This window comes from Micromys minutus (assembly GCF_963924665.1).
Source record: "Micromys minutus genome assembly, chromosome: 16".
NCBI lineage: Eukaryota > Metazoa > Chordata > Mammalia > Rodentia > Muridae > Micromys > Micromys minutus.
Genome location: NC_137985.1, coordinates 32483952 through 32505193, shown reverse-complemented (window position 1 = coordinate 32505193; position 21242 = coordinate 32483952). Strand labels below are relative to the sequence as shown.

At 35.2% G+C, this 21242-nt stretch overlaps 2 protein-coding genes across 8 annotated transcripts in view; both read right to left on the bottom strand.

Moving 5' to 3' along the window:
- The window catches only part of LOC308431103 (olfactory receptor 8B3-like), a gene marked incomplete at both ends in the record, with an annotated part of 57543 nt that overhangs the window by 21703 nt on the left and 14598 nt on the right, over positions 1-21242 (bottom strand). Inside the window, one exon of one of the 7 annotated variants that reach the window (XM_080930459.1) lies at positions 12282-12457. The exons of 1 other annotated variant lie outside the window; for it this stretch is intronic. In XM_080930459.1, coding sequence (XP_080786585.1) covers positions 12282-12457 — 176 coding nt within the window. Of the gene's footprint in view, positions 1-441; positions 1378-12281; positions 12458-21242 lie in introns of those variants that run through there. 5 more of the 7 variants (XM_080930465.1, XM_080930464.1, XM_080930463.1 and 2 more) reach the window with 5 other exon arrangements.
- On the bottom strand, positions 19099-20049 carry LOC308430830 (olfactory receptor 8C8-like; the record flags this gene model as incomplete). Its single annotated transcript, XM_080930127.1, has 1 exon — positions 19099-20049. The coding sequence occupies one exon, from the start codon at positions 20047-20049 to the stop codon at positions 19099-19101; it is 951 nt and encodes a 316-aa protein (XP_080786253.1).

The window sequence follows — 21242 nt, the reverse complement described above, 5'->3', positions numbered from 1 at the left end:
GATTTATTAATTCTGAGCTTCTTTTAGTCAAATTCACAAAAGTGGCACATTTCTGCTTATAATATCAGCATTTATGAGAATAGACAAAAGAATAACAAGTTTGAGATAATCCTAAACTTTATAAGAAGACAAAAGAGAAAGTAAAAACTAGAAAATCTAAAATTAAGCTAGAGAATTAACAACTAAGTATTTACAATTCTTAGCTAATTGAATTATTTTAATTTTTGAAGTTTTAATTTTATTTATGTATTTAACATTTTTAAAGCATGAAAGAGCCATCCTCTTCTTCACAGTGCCTTAATCTGTGAACTGTTTTGTACAGTTAATTTTCTATATTATCAAATAGTTGGAATTTTATTGCAACTTCTTAGGATTTTCTATATATCTTGATACATCACATGAAATTAGTATGATCTGCATCTATAACAAAATGGTTTCTATCTAGGTAAGCATGGTTTTTTTCAAAGTCTTCTGCAGTGCAATGTGGACATCCTTGTTTCTCAAACTGTAGATGAAAGGATTCAACATTGGGCCCACAATGGTGTAGAAAACAGTGGATACTTTATCTTCACCCACAGATCCAACAGGAGAAGGCTTAAGATACATGAATGCTGAGGCTCCAAAGAAAATAGAAACAGCTATTATATGGGAGCTACAGGTACTAATAGCCTTGGATCTGCCCTCTGTGGAACGGATATGGGAAATGTTGAAAATGATCAAAGTATAAGAAGTGAAGATGATCAAAGTAGGTCCTATCACATTGACACCCACAACAATGAAAACCACCAGCTCATTGATGGAGGTGTCTGTGCAGGAGAGCTTCAGGAGAGGAGGTATGTCACACATGTAGTGATTGATGATGTTGCCATCACAGAAGGTGAGTTTCAGCATGCAAATTGTGTGTGCTATGGCACCCACAAGCCCCATCGTGTACACACTCACTGTCATCATGAAGCAGACCTGATAGGACATGATAACTTTATAAAGCAATGGCTTACATATGGCCACATATCTGTCATAGGCCATTGCTGTCAAAATACAACATTCATCAATAACAAAGAAGGCAAAGAAAAAGAGCTGAGTCATGCACTCAGCATGAGAGATGATGTTCTGCTTCACAAAACTCACCAGCATTTTGGGGGTTATGACAGAGGAGTAGCAGAAATCAATGAAGGAGAGATTAAAGAGAAAGTAGTACATGGGGGTGTGCAAGTGAGGATTCAAAACAATCAGAACAATCAAGCCCAGGTTCCCCACCGTGGAGACCACATAGATTCCCAAAAAGAGGAAGAAGAGAGGCATCTGGAGCTCTGGCTGTTGTGTCAAGCCCAAAAGGATGAACTCCTTTACTGTGGTGGAGTGATTGCCGGAGGCCATTCCTACTCAGGTCATATCTGGGAGAATAGAAGAAATAAGAACATTAAGATGACATCCAAGCTTTTTCCAGTAACCCTCTATAATATTGAGTCAGAATAGGAAATTAGTCTCAAACCTATGTCTCTTCATTTCATCTTTTCCATTTCCATTTCTATTGGTGTACCCACACAATAATATGGGAATGTATAAAAGTGGATAATAACCCAGAAAGATGGCAGACAGTACTTGTGTCTAAGCCCTGATAGCCTTCGTTTGATCCCCAGGACCCATAACAAGAACGGTGGGCACCAATTCCTGCAAATTTTCCTCTGATCTTCACAATCAAGCTGTGAAATATATACACCCACACACATAAATACATAAATAAATAAGAAGCTATTTTAATGTTTTACATGACTAATATTTAATAAATTAAGATGGGTATATTAAATATAAGTTTGGTGAAGATAAGGAGCAAAGTTCTTCAGCATCTCTCCTTAATTTCTACCTTGATAGCTTAGCTCCTACCTCAGACTTCACTGTGGCCTCAGATGAGGAGATGCAGCGTAGCAAGGCAACCTCCCTTAGCAGTTTCAAAAATCCAAAAGTTCACCTTTTTAGATGGAGTCTTCAGGAAAGAATCTTCTTCACTTTCTTCCCTTCCACTGCAGTAATAGTGAGTTTTCATAGCTCTGATGGATCGATGGGTATTTGATGCAGAAAAGGATATGACAATCTTTTCAATTGGAATAAATTCTGTACTGAGAGATCCAGAACATACCCTTTGCTTCCCAAGGTTCTGAGAAATCATCAGGTACTGGTTATTACTGATGGAGAGATTTTGCCCAGAGCATCCTCACTAGCCTTGGGGAGATAAGTAGCATCTATTTATGCCAAAGAGCCACCTGCCAATATGGCCCAAGAGGATTTTGATATTGCAAATCCTAGGGACCTGATTAAAAAGTATAAGACGTATGCTTCTCCAGGGAAACACTACAGAGAACTGACTGTCCTGTTTTCACATATATGTTCACTACAGTTAAATTGGCTTCATGAAATCACACCATTTTGTATTCATTTTAAATTTCATCAAATGGGAATATCCCAAAGAAGAAATTAAGTAAGACATTGCATATGTCCACAGAGATGTCTTCCTAGCTGCTGTTACTACCTGATATGTATGTGTATACACTACCCATATGTATGTATGTGTATATATATGATATATAAAATATTATATACATATATACCATATACAATATGTAATATATATTTTATATAAACATATATGTATGTATACATGTTTATATATTTTATAAATAATTTTATATACATATATACTCTATACATATATACATTACATATATATACATATATATATATATATATGACTAATGGTACTTTGAATGAAAAATATCTCAAATATACTCATGTATGTCAACACTTGGTTCTACTGGTGGTGCTTTTTAAGAAAGTGGTGAAGTGTTTAATGGTAGGGACTTACTGTAGTAAGTTTGTTATTTAAGGCTGGTTGGAAGATTTATAATCCTTTCACACTTACTCTACTTCCTATCTCTCTCCCTCTCTTCCCTAACTGGGGATGAAAGTGTGATCATTCTGTTTCCTGCTTCTGCCAACATCCTATGTCATGCTTGCTATGATATACTTTATCTCTTTGAAATTGTAAGCTAAATTCAGTTCTTTCTTACATTTCTTTTGATCACAGTCTTTTAATCCAGTAATATACTCACTCCAAACAAATATTGCTACCCATATATGCCTGTGTGTGAGTTATACACCAAGGCACAGGCAATTTATCAATGGCTGCCATCCTAAATTCATCTTTTCACATACTAGCTATTACTACTTTCCTGACTTCCACTGTTTTGCGGTGCTAAACACATAAAACAGGACATTTAGCTGGAAACCTTCATATGACTAATTTTGCTCTACATATAATTTTCCAGTTTCATGCATTTAAAATGAAATTTCACAATTTCATTTTTCCTTAATGGCTGAGTAATATTACATTCATGTTTTCATTACCTTCTTATTGGTGGATGGATGTCTACATTCCATTTGTAGCTCTTGTTATAAGAGTGGATATGAATATGCTTTTAAAAGTACCTCTCTTGTAAGAAATAAAGCCCTTTTCATATGTGTCTCATTTTTTCTTTTGTACATAGCTGCCTCACATGGCAGATCTATTTCTAGTTTTGTAAGTGATGCAGATTTATTTCTACATTGCCTATGCTGGGGTACCCACTATTCATCTTTAATACACAAAATTCAAGATTGGCAGTTGCTCCACCCATCTCCACACTTGGCATTTATATTGCTGATGACTAGCATTGCTAATAGAATGACATGGATCATTAAAGTAGTTTTAATATGCATCCATGTGGTAGCTGAATAATTTTTAAACTATTTGCAGTTTTGCTTGTTGTTGTTGTTCTTGTGGTTTTCAAAGAACTTCCTGTTCAATCCCATAGCCAAAGTATTACTTGGGTTTTTGGTTTACTTGATGTTTAGCTTTCCTTACTTTTGTGTTTTTTAATATTTTTGGTTGATTTTTAGTTCTTCATATATTTTAAGTCTCTTTCCTTTCTTTTATCTAATTGTTTTTTTAAAAAATAATGTAAAATTTTTTCCAGATTTTTCTTTGTGCCACCCCTCTCTTTAACAAAATCCTGAAAAATGAAATAAAAAAAAAAAAACCAATAAGATAAAAAAAATGCCAGGGCAAGGAGGCAGAAGTGGGAGGGTGGGGGAGTACCTTCATAGAAGCAGGAAAGTAGGATAGGATAGGGGGCTTCCACAGGGGAAACTGGGAAAGGCGATAACATATCAAATGTAAATAAATAAAATATCCAATTAAAAAAATAATAAACCAAGGCAACACACATATACACAGCCATAAAGTTTGTGCTGTGCTGGCCAACTACTCCTACTGGAGCCTGATCTGGAATGTTAAGACATTGGAGAAAAGTGGTTTTCAATTTCTCAGCAGATATCAATTGCAAATAACTTCTTAGTTTGGGGTTGGAATTTGTGTTCACTTTCCCTTCTTGGAGCAAAGATTTTTCTCCAATTTGAACATGAACAAGTCTTGTTCCTATGTTTGTCAAGGCAGTCTTTATAACTTCATGTGTGTATCAGTTCTCTTGTATCTGGAAGGCACACTTTCCTTGGAATTGCCTGGTTTTAGATCTTACAATCTTTCTCCACTTCCACATAGCTTCCTGAGCCTCACATGGGTAAGATCTCTGAGCCTTGAAGGGATAATTTGTACTGCCTTGAGGAGACACAAGAAGAAATTTACTTGTTGTCCTCCACAACCTTCAAGTAAGAACCTGTGTATTGCTGAGAATACCATTGGTTTATGCGATTGAATATTAGGAAATTGAACTGATACCCAGATAGATGTGTCACCAACTACTGACTCGTGTTCTGGTGCTTAAAGGTACTTTGGATGTTACTGGGGAAAAATAATCAATTTCCCTCAGCTACACATCCTATGATCTACAATGGATTGGTATCTGTTCATGGGGCTCCAATATCAAGTTTTCAGTACAAGGTAGATTTATTTGCCTCAGACATGGAACAGAAGAGGAATAAAAAACAAAGACAGGAAATAGAGGACAAGGGAGGACAAAAAAGAGAAAGATGGGAGAAAAGAAGAAATATTTGTCCCAGAGGGACAAAAGACTGCCTCTAGATAGAAAAGAGACAGATGTGGCCCATAGGCAAATGCCAGTTCAGAAAAGAAAAGGAAAAACCTTGTGTTAGGATGAGATGGTTAGTTTTGATTGGCATGTTCATTACAGTGGCCAAAAGTGGGAGGGAGGTGCTGGACTTCAGCGTATTCAACAATAAAGGAGAATAAAATTGTGCTATTGACAGGAGATAAATGTACTGTCGAGCACCCGAGCATCACAGCAGACAAAATATGCAAACCTAGAAAGAAAAATAGCACATGTTTTCTCTCATATTTTAGAATGTAGGTCTTATAATACACAGATCTACATAACTTGAAAAAATAAGTAAGCCTATCTCAGAAAAGGTGGAGAAAGGAAAAGGTTAGAGGAAAGCTACATGATGGAATTATGATACATAATACATAAATCTCATCATTATTTCCACTTAATAAATGCCACAAAAATAATAAAACAAAAGATGAGAATCTGAGAAGGAAAATTGATATCAAAATATAGATTTATTGGAGATAAAGAAAAGTAATAGGGGTTCTCAGTTAAAAAGTAAAGCAGTGTGTTTGGGAGATTTATCAATACAGGATAAGGAGCAGTGATTAAAACCAAAGTTGAACTATACTCATTTATCAAAAGGTAGCAAAAAAGCACGTTGTCTTATATGGTAACTTTAAGATATAAAATTACAGAAAGAAAGTAAAACTTGCTCAGATATACATTATAAAAATGTAAAATGTGACAAAAATACACTATGGCATTTTATTCAGTCATAAAACAGAGTTACATTATGTCATGAAAGAAAAAAAATGAAACTGCAAACAGCTGTTTTAAATAATTCAAACCAGAATCAGTAAAACATTATATTTTCACTTATATACAGAATCTTAAATTAAAATATTTAAATAAAAATGATTATATTACATATACTAAAATATGAAATTAAATAAGGAAATAAGGTAGGAGAGATATGTTGCAATACATACTAAAAATGGAAAGGCTTCTCTCTTTTATTCATTTTTATTAGATACTTTGTATTTAAATTTGAGATATTATTCCCTTCCCCCTTGATGCTCCCACCCCCCCCAATCTGCTTTCACAAAGGTACAATCCCTCCAAATCACCCTCTCCATCCCATTACCTTGGCATTCCCCTACATTGGGAGAACATGCTCTCACTGAACCAAAAGCCTCTTCTCACATTGATGCCAGGCACTGGTACCTTCAGCTACCTATGAAACTGGATCAATAGGTCTCTCAATGTGTGCTCAAAGGTTGGAGTTTTAGTCCATGGGAGTTTTGAAGAGTTTGGTTGATTAATAATGTTGTTCTTCCCATGAGGTTTCAACTCCTTTCAACTTCTTCAGTCTTTTCTCTAGCACCTTCAGTGGTATCCCCATGTTTAGTCCGATGCTTAGCTGCAATCATGCTCACCTATACCTATATGACTCTGGCATAGTCCCTGAGGAGGCATCTCAGTCTGGTTCCTGCCAGTAAGTACTTCCTGGCATCAGCTATAGTGCTTGGATTTTGTGGCTGCATATGTGGTGGATACTCCCCGTTAGGCTGCTTTTGAATGATCTTTTCTTCAATCCCTGTTCCTCTATTTGACCTTGCATTTCGTCCATTCTAAGGACTGAGGCATTGCCATTTTGGCCTTTCTTCTTTTTGAGTTTCATAATGTTTGTAAATTGATTCTTGGGTATTCAGAGCTTTCTGGGGCTAGTATCCGCTTATCAGTGCATACCATGTGTGTTCTTTTGTGACTGAGTTACCTTAGGATGATAGCTTCAGAATACATACATTTGCCTATGAATTCCAGGAAATCATTGTTTCTAACAGCTGAGTATTACTCCATTGTGTAGATGTACCACACTTTCTGTATCCATTCCTTTGTTGAAGGATATCTGGGCTATTTTCAGCTTCTGGCTATTATAAATAAGGCTGTTATGAACATGGTGGAGCATGTGTCCTTGTTATATGTTGGAGTATTTTGGGGGTATATGCCCAGGAGTGGAATAGTTGGGTTTTCAGGTACTGTGTCAAATTTTCTGAGGAACCACCAGACTAATTTCCAGAGTAGTTGTACCAGCTTACAACCCCACCAACAGTAGAGAAGTGTTCCTCTTTCTCCGCAACCTCGCCAGCATCTGCTGTTATCTGAGTTTTGGATCTTGGCCAATCTGACTGGTGTGAGGTGGAATCTCAGGGTTGTTTTGATTTGCATTTCCTTGATGACTAGGGATGTTGAACATTTCTTTAGGTGTTTCTCGGCCATTTGATATTCCTCTTTTGAGAATTCTTTGTTTAGCTCTGTACCCCATTTTTCATAGAATTATTTGATTCTCTAGAGTCTAGCTTCTTGAGTTCTTTGTGTATATTGGATACTAGCCCTCCATCAGATATAGGAGTCATAAAGATCCTTTCTCAGTCTGTTGGTTGCTGTTTTGTCTTCTTGACAGTGTCCTTAGCCTTACAGAACCTTTGCAATTTCATGAGGTTCCGTTTGTCGATTCTTGATCTTAGAGCATAAGCCATTGGTGTTCTGTTCTGGAAACTTTTCCTTGTGCATATATGTTCTAAGTTCTTCCCCACTTACTCTTCTAATAGTTTCAGTGTACCTGGTTTTATGTTGAGGTCCTTGATTCACTAGGACTTGTGCTTTGTTTGAGGAGATAAGAAAGGATGGATTTGCATTATTCTGCATGAGGCTTATCTCTTTATTGGCCCCAACGTTTCACACCTTGGATGTTGCTTTTACTATGGAGCATGGGCTATGCTGCTAGGTTCAAGACAACCCCCCCATCTCACTCTGTCCCCAAGAATGCTTCAATTCCAGGTGCAATTACCATCTTGCCCAGCACAAACATAACTCTATGGCCTGATAGCTTTCATACAGGTTTATATATCAAACTCTCCATCCATAATCCACAAACCCTTTACACAATGCGATTACATGACATAGGCAAAGATACAAAATGCCCTTCTTTGTGAGACTTAAGTCCTATAAAATCCTTAAATTTTCATAGCTACCTAACACCAGTTAAGTCCACCTGGATCTAATTCACTCTTCTTGATCTTCATCTTGGTCCTTCCTCTTTTCTTTTCCCTCTCCACTCCCATCACCTCTAATCCCCTCTCTCTTTACCTCCCTTTCCCTGCCCAATTATTGGCTCTTGCCTTTATTTTACTAATTAAAATGGGAAGGTTCTGAGGAAATCAACTGAGTACTAGGCAGCACTTCTTGCAGAAGGGTAATTAACATCAAAATACAAGCTGCAGGACAATCTACAGAGATACGCATTTACAAAGAGAGAGTAGGCAACAACAGAGGGTGATGGGAGAAATAAGGAATAATGACAAAATATTACATAATTTTCCATATGAATAATCAATAATTATAACTATGTACATACCATATATTCACATGTATACCCATATGTGACATTAAAGTTTAAGGGGCTATTTAGTGGATGGGATAAAAGGGACCTGAGAGAGTAAAGAATAGCAGATGAGGAGAGTGGATGAACGTGAATATAAGCAAGTCCCTATGAAGTGAAACTTATTTTGTATGCTTACTAAAATTAATTAAAATAGCTTGTCTGCCACCCCAAAGAATGGCAACCACAGTTGTAACATTCCATTTAACACAGTGTTGAGGGTACTTCTCAAAGTTTTAAGTTCATGTCGCTACAATCTCCGACCAGCAGAAAAGGAGCAACTACACAGCATTCTTCTCAAAGCAGTTTATTCAGGAATCTTACAGCATGCAAGTTAAAATCTTTTGTCTCCCCTTCTCTCTCTCTCTCTCTCTCTCTCTCTCTCTCTCTCTCTCTCTCTCTCTCTCTCTCTCTCTCTCTCTCTCTCTCTTTCTTTCCCCACCCCCAACTGCAGTTCCTTTTATCCTTTCTCAACTCTACCTCCTCAGTCCATGTGGCGTGGCTACAGTTCATAGATCTGCGTCATCTGGCCTGATCTTATGTCATGGGTGCGCCTGCAAAGCTCACACGGTGGGAGTGGCTAATTCCCGGGGCAGAAGGAAGTCAGGTGCTAGTCATAAAACTTGGCCGGAGTCCCAAGCGCCACCTTGGGACTGCTGCCACACCCGCTCTCCACAAGTCCATCCTTAATATGCAATCTTCAGAAACTGACAATGAGGAACATGAGAGCCAGGCACAAGTCTGTAAACCTAGCACTCAGAAAGCTGAGTGCAACACAGTCTGACTACATAGCAAAGATGCCCAAACCGACCAACTACACATACAAAAAACAATAAGCCTAAAGAAAATTCACCAAGTGAATTAAATGTGATGGTCTAGTGGTGAGCCTTAAACACATAAGGAATGTGAAATAAAAACCAAACAAATTCCAAGCCTCGTGGAATAGTATACCTGTATGTATGTTTAAAATCTAGCAGTTGGGAGAAAGATCATGAGTTCAGATAAAAACAGGCAACAGAGAAAGTTTTTGTCAACACTAAGTAAGTAGATAGATTATAGATAAATAGATAGATAGATAGATAGATAGATAGATAGATAGATAGGCAAACATATAAGTAACAAATAAGAATCAAACATAATTCTGAGTAATACATATACTGTAATGATATATTAATATTTTTCATTAATTATCAAAAATCCATATACTAATATACAATGACAGGAGAGAAAATGCATGTTTAACTTATCAGCCTTGCTTCTCCCATCTTGAACATTTTTCTATAACTCTAAATAAATTCTAATACTCAAGCATGATGTGAGAAAATGCACAGTAATCTAAATGAGATTAGTGGTTTAAACACTGAATAAAACCTTAAATAAACTTGAACAATCAACAAAATATTCAAAAGTAAATGCAGAAAAATGATTGGAAAATATTAAAGCTTTGGTGATACAATGGTCATCTTCAGTCAACCTACTGAACACTTATTACTCAGAAAGGATCAAGTAGAAGAGACAAAAAAACTAAAAAGTATAGCTGAAAATACCTGAAGATAAAAGTTAGATGTCTAATTATGAGACCTTGGGCTCTTTATAATGTTTGATAGCAAAGTGACTAGATGAACTTCTTACCCACCACTGTATTTAAAATACTGGTCTTAGATTATTGAGGCATAACCTCCTATAAACACAGCTAAATTTACTAAATAATGTTCTGCAATATTCTTTTATAAGACAAATATAATTATCTTTACATTTTTTATAAATTATTAACTGACCTGATAGCTCATGTTTTATAAGCATTTAAGAATGATATTCTTTGACAAAAAGTCATACAATAGGATATCAATCATATAGTATATTATTAAAATTATTTGTGTTTGGGGTGAATAGATGGTTGTTTGTTAAAGTGCTTTTTACCTGAGCCTGATTACTGATGTTGTATCTTCTAAACCTGTATAAGTTTGTACTGCTAAGATCAAGCATCTGTAATCCTGGTGAACCTGTGAGATGTTTAGACAGGAGAATCCTAGAAGTCACATTCCAGCTAGCTGCACTAAAGGCAACTATGGAAGATTACAGTAATAACTGAAGGTGAACCTTTAGTTTTCAAACAACCTACTAATTGTAAATATTGATAAAATATATCCAAAATTTAATATAACCCAGAACAAAACTTTATTTTATTAAATATTACTTCAAATGAAATATATTTAAAAATAGTAATGAAAAGATGTTATTATTCTGAGGCACAAGTCAACAGGCTTTGGACTTAATCGTTAATGACTGTGTCTACAGTAATTAGAAAGTATGTAGGTACATAATGAGTTTTTCCAATTTTATTTGTAATTGAAAATAAAATCCTGCGTATTTTGTTTATGAATCACAATGCTAGACAATAGATACCCACTGTGTAGTGGGTAAATTGAATAAAGTATAAAAACTCATTAACTGACATAATTGTTACTTCAGATAACACAATATACTTATTCTTTGTAGCATGATCATGTAAATTTTCTTATTTTGTAAATTTAAAATATAAAACTAGCTAACTAGAGTCACTGTGCATTATATTGGACTCAAATGTAATTTTCTTCATTGAAACCACACACGTGATCTGGCTGCTTCTTGCTATCTTCTTCAGAGCTCTGTATACTTTCGATAACTATGATTCTACCACAAAGTAATAAAGCACCAAATCTTTGTCATTTTGGGTTTTAGATTTTTAAGATTTAAATTAACATAAAATTCATTTTTGAAGTGAAAAATAGCCTAGGAAAGAGAGTATGATGTAATAATGAAAATTATCTGTGTATTTATTGCATCATCGATATGGTATCAATCATTTGTATGACCTCTTAGGTATGCTAGATTTACAAAAACAAAATGAAATTATCCATATTTTGTAAATGAAGTTTAGCAAACTACACATTGACATTAAAAAAATATCTTCACTGATATTACCAACAAAAAATCTAGGTCCTCCAATTTCTTACAGGATTATTGATTCTAATTAAAATCTGTCTTTTCTCTGAAAATTAATCAATGATTTTCTTAATGCCACCTTGACATCTTTGTTTCTCAAACTGTAGATCAGAGGGTTGAGCATGGGTCCAACATTAGTGTAGAAAACTGAAGATATTTTTCCTTGTTCCATAGATCCAGAAGAATATTTAAGATACATGAATGCAGCTGATCCAAAGAAAAGAGAAATTGCCATGATGTGAGAGCTACAGGTGCTGAAGGCTTTTGATCTACCTTGAGTGGATTTGATATTGAGAATGTTGGCAAGGATGAAAACATAGGAAATGAGGATGGTACAGCTGGGGACTGTGATGTTAATGCCCACAACAATGAGAACAACAACCTCATTGACATAGGTGCTGGTGCAGGAAAGTTGAAGGAGAGGGAGAATGTCACACAAGTAATGGTTGATGACATTGGCATTGCAGAAGGTCAGTCTGAGCATACAGCCTGTGTGGGCAGAGGCTCCAGCAAACCCCATCCCATAAGCAGCAATAGATATAATAGAACAGACCTGAGGGGACATGGTGACCTTATACAGCAGTGGATTACAAATGGCCACATACCGATCATAGGCCATTGAAGTCAACATGTAGCATTCAGAAATGACAAAAAAGAGAAAAAGAAATAGCTGAGTCATGCACCCCTCATAGGAGATGGAATTCTTCTCAGAGACAAAGTTCATCAGCATTTTGGGACTAAACACGGAAGAGTAGCAGAGATCAATAAAGGAGAGGTTGAAGAGAAAATAGTACATTGGGGTGTGCAGGTGAGGATTGAAGCTGATCAGTGTGATCAAACCAAAATTTCCCACCACTGTGACAATGTAGATTATTAGAAACAAGTAAAAGAGAGGCAACTGGAGCTCTGGACGATCTGTCAAACCAGCAAGAAAAAACTCTGTCACAAAGGAACCATTTCCTGTCAGCATGCTTATTGAAAATCTAGAAGAGAAAAGGTTTAATTAATGCATAGACTAGCTTTGTTCCATGATTTTACCATCAGCTGAATTCAGCACAATGGACAGAAGTTATGCTTTAGCACCTGCATATATTATCACACTCTTCCATTATGGCAAAATGAGTTAACCCATGATTATCTTTATAACCCAAAATGCTACAATAATATTCTTTTATCCTTGCCTCAATTATTGAGATAGTGTGCCTAACTCACACATATCTGTTAATAAATTTAGGTGGTTGGATGTGTGTTACAAAAAACACTCTCTTTGATCTGGTCTTTCCACTCCCATCCCTTAGTTACATTAGACATCCTAGTTCTGGATGTACCTAAACAGTGAATGCTTCTAGCACATCAGCCATAAAGATTCTTGCCTTACAGTGTGTATGGTTTCCATAGCACTTACTACTAGACTCTATGAAGCTAAAATGGATAGCAAGTATAGAAAATATCCACAGCAGTTTAAAATTTATATTTTTAGTAATATAAGATCAAATTATACTCTTCAGAGTTTCTTCACATTTTCGTCCACTCTATCCTAGCTTCACAGGGATGGAGAAAGGTTTTTGCTTTCAAAATTTGACAAAGGCATGGAAGAGAAAATAGCAATTAATGTGGGTGTGAGTTTCATTAATTGTACATATTTTAATGCTCAAATTATATTCTCATTTTATATAGAATCTTTGTGTGCATTGTACTTTAATATTTGTTTAAAATAAGTACCCCTCCCTGCTATGATAGCTCTGCATTTTATGTGTCACCTGGAACTATTATGCTTGTCTGGCTATTTGACCAAAGCAGAAACCAACACAACAAAGAGGAAACATATATATGCAACAGCAAAACCTCAGCTATGTACTACTTACTGATTGTTTGTTTGCTGTTGTTTGTTTTTCAGTGTAAGAAGTACTCTCTTTTTTACACACAAAATTAATTACAGAAATATATAGGAATGGATGAACTCACCCTTTCTTGTTTTTGAATACTCCTTGCAGTATACTTCACTTCCAATATCCAGGACGTTGAATTATCATCAAATATCAATTAAAGGTGGCCAGATGTCATCACAAAAGCCTATGTGGTAAAAGTGTCATAGCACAGGTCTCATGATTTGAGTCTCATTCTGAGATGTGAATAACACTTCTAAATAGTCGTTTTCCCAAAATGGGTGAAGGAAAGTCACATATATCACTCCAGAGCCACAACTTTAATAGTGCACACAGACTGCTTTCAATCTTTTTAACCTGATTAGAAATCCATAAATAGTTCTTCCCTAAGGAACACTTTATGGTGATCAAGTAGGAAGGGAAACAGTAAGGCCTATGTTTAAATCCCACTTGGGCATAGTACACATAATATTTTCACCAGAGATTTTCTAGTCTACTGGATATAGACATAGGAATATTTAACTACAATTAACATCATTAAATATTTCCCTGATTCTGTCTATAATGTAAATTAGTTTTAGCTAAAATCTGTATCTGATTGATGTAAATTTTATTGGTTATGCTCATTTTTGTAAATGTATTATATATTTATTATAGAAGCTAAGAATTGCATCTAGTAAAGTTTAAACTTATTGACCTCATACTGCTCAATGTCACATCTCGCCAATACTTTTTCTTTTCTACAACCCTAATAGTACGCTGTTCACATCCATGTCCTTTTATATTTCTGTATAGATCCCACATACAGCATGAAGATTGTCAGTTCCATCCATTTTTTTCACACAAATATATTACTGTGAATCTACTTATAAATGAATTAATAAACCTACAATGTATATGATATCACATGATCTTTATACATGCATCAATTGATGGGCACCTCAATGTTGAATTACACATATAACAGACACTGAAATTGGTCATTTATCCTTAAGCATTGCTACTTTACAAATATATAAAATTGGAATGGTCCTTTACTTTATGACACTTAAGTTATCTTGCTTTGTTCATTTAAATCTTTATGCATAACAGAATAAAGTTAAATTGGTAAGATACAGTGATATTTATGAACAACCATTTTAAAATTATGACTTCACAATTTCTACATATACAAAGAATATTTAGTAATGAAAAACTATGTACATTATTTTATTTTAACTAAAACTTGATACACTGAATGGATTTAATATAAAAACTTGTGACATAAAATTACATGAAAACACTGTTATCTTTTGTGTTTGAAGGCCATTACTAACATATTCCAGAGGATTCTTTGCTAACTTTAGTACACAGACAAGCACAAATTTAATTTTTCCAAAAACTATATTTTAAGGCAGACCATTAAATATTTACTAAAGTTATTTTTTATTCAATAAGCAATTCATTAATTTTATTTATATTACTAATATTACAATTATATTAATGTATATATTATTACTTAATATGCACAAGTCAGTTTGAGAATATAAAGAAAGTTAAATAAGTAGTTAATACAAAATAATCAGCTCTTATGTGCTATTTGTAATAGGTGAGTTAACTATAGGTAGGTAGAAGCAACAGTGTTCATATACAGAATACTGTAAGCATCCAAAAATCTATTGATGCCCATTTGACCAAGTATGTCTCATAACAGTCCACATAGACATCTGAAGACTGTCAACTTTCAATAAAATGGGAATATTTAAGTAGTTGAAAACATTGTGACTCCCCTAAACACACACACCCATACAACAGGCTAACACATTAAAAAATGAGATGATTTTTTCATTACACTTAATAAAATTTCTAAAAAAAGAAATGAATATTTTTGATGACTGGGTAGACTATGCCCATAGGTATGTGGGATGCCCTGCAACCATGTTTAGAGGGTTCAATGGGAAAGAATAATAGAACCTCTTGGCAAATCTATCCAGGGTGGTTAGGCATTGGAATCCTAATGTCATGGACTGATATGAGATAAGAAAATCAAAACAAGATTCTTAATGTTATTAAATGGTAATTCACAGTTTTTTTTTTCTGATTTTCTTGGATATATTTTATTTACATTTCAAATGTTATCCACCTTTCCCGAATTGCCCTCCATATTCCTGATTCCATCACCACTCCTGCTTCTAGGAGGGTGGTTGCCCACCCACCCGTCCACTCCCTCTTCCCCACCTTGACATTCCCTTACATTGTTCCATCAAGCATTGGCATTTGTTAAGGTGATAGCGCAACAGATAAAGCATGTGCCATGTAAGTATGAGGACTGGAGTTCAAACCTGAGAATCCATATAAATTCAAGATGTGTACCTTGATCTGCCTGTAGTTGCAGTACTCAGAAGGCAGAGACAAGGATATCTTTGGAGCAAGCTGGCTATCTAGACTAGCTGTACTGCTGGATTTAGATGTCAATTGAGAGACTTTAATTCAATGAATACATGGATAATGACGGTGAATGTCTCTTGATATCAATTTTAGGCATCTTAGTGCATTCACAAGTACATGCAGACCTTGTATGTCCACACACGCATATGAACTATACCTATAAATGCATGCAAATGACATAAGTCCATTACTTCACAGAACTGAGCCATGCTGTGTTCTGATTTGTTTTCCAGGAGGACATGTTGTTGACTAGAAAAGAATCCTCAGAAGACATTTCATATCTTGAAGTTAAAATTCAACATTTACATTTTTTAAAAATACATTTTAGGTTTGGTTTTACACTTCTGACCCTGAGTCCTTAAGAAATCTTGCATGTCAACTCAAACCTATTTATGTAAGGAAATTTCAAACTGTTTTTCACAAATATAATTAGCCATGAATCATATTTTTTCTGTCAAAATAAAGCAAAACATTAAAATTTATAGAATAATTTTCAGAAAAAAGCTTTAAGCACATTTGATAATTGTGTAAGTATAATAGATAAAAATGGTTCACTTTAGTACAAATAATTTTATTCAGATTTATTCAAAGACTCAACTGGTATAATGATTTATCAGTATATATTTTCAAGCAAATATCTTTTCAAATATCATGGTCTATATAAATAATAAAATCACATTTTGAAGATTTAACTTTATATAAATACACATACCACTATTTTTTATACTATTGCCTCAGAACTAAAATAGTCTTTCCTAGTAGAATAGGTAAGGCTACTGATATTAAGCCAGCTTACAATATAAGCAGTTAGCTGTCTTAAGAATATGTTACTAGTAAATGGTCTTGTTGTAGTAAATATTTTTAAAAAAATATAAAAAGTTTATCCCTTCATTGGCCCTGAGGTCTCACTCCTCAGGCCAAACCCTGATACCTAGCCATGTGCATCTGGTCCAAGCTGCCACCTGGATCTCATTCCTTGCTCACAACTCTCTTCCCTTGAGGGTTTTCTACTGTCTATACTCTGCCTCTGTCCCAGGGTATTTCCCTACTGCAAAATCCCACATAAATACAATGCTACAGCTTGGCAGCATTTCATACAGGCTTATATATCCAACTATCTATCCACAAACCATCTATAGAACAAAATTACATCAAATAGACAAAGATACAAACTGCCCTTCTGTATGAGATATTGGACCTACAAAATTCTTGATGTTCATAGCTATTTAATGCCAATCAATTCCACCTGGGATCAGCTGGTTCTTAGGAACCTCGATTTTGCCAAGACCTTCCCCTTCCATCCCCTGACCTCTTAGGCTTCCCTTCTTTCCACCACCCTCGCCCTTCCTGCCCAGTCACTGGCTGTCCTTTTTTTTACTAATTAAAATGGGAAGGTTAAGATGAAGTCACCTCTTGAGTACTGTGACTCCACAGCCCTTCTTGGGGAAGTAAAATTAACATTAAAATACAAAGAGCTTCAGGACAATTTTCATGGTTCTTGAAGGAAGAAGGCTTTGTGTAAAGCTAACTGATTGTCAGTGATAGAGATTCAGGGAAACCATTGTCCATCACAGGATGGGATTATCAGTAAAGCAGGAACACTTGAGTCTCCCATATTTCTGTCAGTATCACATCATCTAGAATTCTGTGAGCAACATACCCACCCACCCCCTAAAATTTATTGTTTTCTGCTTCACATGTGTTCACTTGCTTCTTTGATCTGTCATTTGTACCCTATGTAGAATAACTGAAAGTTTATCCTTATATCCTCAGAAAAAGTCTTATGATGTACATGAAGAACTACATGTTCTGACCTGATTCCAGTCCTGAGAAGATACACAAAAAATATGCTAGGCAGTACCGTTAACTAATTTGTTATATGTCAGGCTAAGTTATTTTCCTCTTCATATAAATATGCCACATGAAATAAGTTCTTTGAATATACATTTAAATAAGATAACATGACTCCCTGCAAGAATTTGTTCAATCTCCTTGGTCTCACCATCCTAGAAAAGTGATATGTACTCATAAAAAAGATGAAATCATTACTCTGTCTCTAATGCCTATGCCACTTTAGTATGTACACTGTAAGAACATGTGTGTTTAAAAACCTGAATCCTAAATCTTTGCATTATCTCTATAATAGGCATCATTGCTGGCTCTAATTTTTGACAGAATCCCAACATTTGAAATCATTATGAAACAATTCTATAGAAGGTCTGTCTGTATTTTGACAATCATCTGTCTTTATATTTCTTTACAAAATATACAATTGTTGTGATACTAGTCTCTGTTTCATAAGAATTGTGACCTTAAAAAGTTGCATAGTTATTTCCTTATCCAGATACCAGATACATATTAAAAGAACAATATAGATATAGAGGTTACAGTTGGCCCTGAGAATCAAACTCAAAGAAAAGCATGTATGTACTTTATCTCTAAAACTTCAACATATCTGTAGTTTGGTTTTTAGAGGAAGCAAATAGATTGTTTTCTCAAACTGCGTCCTTCATATATAAACAATACAGGAAATAAATGTCCTTGTGTTCTGAAGACAAAAATATAAGTATGTCATTTTGGAAATGATCTTAGACTAATCCACATATCAGAAAAAGACAATGACAATTTCAGTTCGATTCAACAAGATAATCAGATTGTCTGTGCATTATCAAATTTGTGGTGGTAGACAAGGCTGAAGGCATCCTCAGAGTCTTGTAAGAATCAAATATTACTTAAATAAAGTACAGAGTTTTGTGATACATGTGAAACTAAAAGTCTACTGTATGGAAAACTCTCTAAAGGACCCAAAATAATCTTTAAATAATGACAACTATATAAAATCTACATAGTTGTAACCATTCATATCATCTAAGTAATTTAGTTAATGAAACTCCCAATTTTCTAAGGTAACAAACAAAGAAAATCAAAATTGTCTCAAAATGCAAAAATGAGGAAGGGCAAAAAGAACACAGTTTATGAATTTCCTTGCATAGAAAAGGCACACAGAAAAAACCATAGATATTGTCATTTTAAAATAATAAAAAAAAAAAAAAAAACTAGGACTGGGTCTTAATTTGATATTGGGAGTGATCAACATCTTGGAGTCATATGAAGATGAAAGCAACTGATGAAAAAATTAGAAGGAAGAGTGACATAGCAAGAAAAAAAAAAAGAGACTACAGTAGAAATCTATTCCAGGCCCTAGAGTGACTGAAGAAACTAAGACAGGTGAATGAAAAACACATAGAGGGGACAACGAAATGCAGTGGGGCAGGTCGATGAAACCACAATGGAACATTCAGCCTGTGAGTCTTTTCATTGTTCTTTTCACAGCAAGCTTGACATCCTTGTTCCTGAGACTGTAGATGAGAGGATTCAGCATGGGTACCACAAGAGTGTAAAATATTGATAAAAATTTTCCCTGGCCCACAGTGTCTGCAGATGTTGGTTTGACATATGCAAGCAGTCCAGATCCATAGAAGAGACTAACAGTTATGATGTGAGACCCACAAGTGCCCAAGGCTTTCGACCAACCCTTACTTGATGACATGCGAAGGATATTAGAAAGGATCATGGCATATGAGATTAAGATAATGATGCTAGATAAAATGATAATTGCTCCAACCACAGCAGAACTCACAAGCTCATTGACATAGGTGCTGGTACAAGACAATGGAAGGAGAGGGAAGATGTCACACATGTAGTGGTTGATGATGTTAGCATCACAAAAACTGAGCCTGATCATAAACCCTGTGTGAGTCATGGCCCCAGCAAAACCCATAAAGTAAGATCCAAACACCAGAAAACAACAGATCTTAGGGGACATGACAGTTGTGTACTGGAGGGGGTGACAGATAGCCACATAGCGATCATAGGCCATGGCTGTCAGCACATAACATTCAGAGTTGACAAAAAAGCAAAAGAAAAACTGCTGAGTCATGCATCCATCATAGGAGATAGTGCTCTGCTCTGAAACAAAACTCATCAGCATTGTGGGGTTACAAACGAATGAATAACAAAAATCAATGCAGGAGAGATTGAAGATGAAAAAATACATGGGAGTGTGAAGATGTGAATTTAGGCAAATGAGATTCATTAAGGTCAAGTTTCCCACCACAGCAGCTGTGTAGTTTAACAAGAAGAGGACAAACAGGGGCACCTGGAGCTCTGGTTGAACTGTTAACCCCATAAGAATGAACTCAGTCACTGAAGAGTTACTTTCTGCAACCATTTTCTTCATGACTTGCATCTGTAAAAATAGAAGATAAAATTTTATTAATCAATATCCCATCACTGATCCCAGAGTGAGAACTGGAGTTCCTGCTTACTAAGTTTAGTGCTTAGTGAACATAAGCAGGGCATACAAATAGCACTGTTGCTCATATTTTTTTTATTATTTTTTATTTCCCCTTTCCAGACACCCATTTTTTCTCCATGCATCCAGAAAAAAGTGCAGACAATTCTCCAATATCTCTAAACATTACTAACTTTGGTTTTCCTAGACTTCACTAGGAATTAGTGCAAAAGAGTCATGTGTAACTAACACAAAGAAGTTTGGAGAGAAATTGTTAACATAAGGATTATTAAATGCTCACCTTAGCATTCTGGAGCTTTCTCTGCTGTCAAAACACATGATGTATTTTCCTCCACTGTCCTGAGAGGGTTGATGTTAAAAACAATGATGCAGGTTATAATCATTAGCTAAGATATGCCTGTAGCATGCTAGGGGTAGCATAACAGGGAGCAAGATGAATCTGAATTTGAGAACATGGCTGGAAGCTTATTTACACAAAAACGAAAGAAAAATATTGTCTTCTATGACTCTCTAAAACATCACTTGAGTTAAATGAGAATTTGTATTACAAGACTAGGTTTTGTAAGAAAATTCATTAGTAGTCTTTGAAATTATTCTTTGTTATGGGACTTCTTCCCATGCTGGGTGAGCCCTCAAGGGTAGACATCACTGAGCTTATGTTTGCATCCAGTGTGATAACTAGTGTTGGATGTTTAGAGATGTTATAATTTCCCAGTAGAAGGACCTGAGCCTAAGCGTAGAGCTGTGACTAGTCTCCTTTTCTTATTCTTCTCATTATACTTTTAATTATTCTGCAATAAATGTCCAGGGAATGCCCTCTTGCCATTTATAATTTTCTCATGATTATAGTAATAAACATAGACCAATGAGTAACATTGTACAAAAATTTAATACAAAAATATTTGCAAGTCTATATAAATTTAAATCCACATTTCCAATTTTATGACTACAAAACTGCAGACTTCTTTGATTCTTTTATTGTATTGTTGTAAAACATCCTTACCAAAATGATTTGACTTTAAATCAGTGTAGAATTCTTCCCTAGAGTATATAAATTCATGGTTCAATTTTTGCACTGCAAAAAGTGATTATATTGTTAAATAAAACAGCTATCTTGCTATGGAATT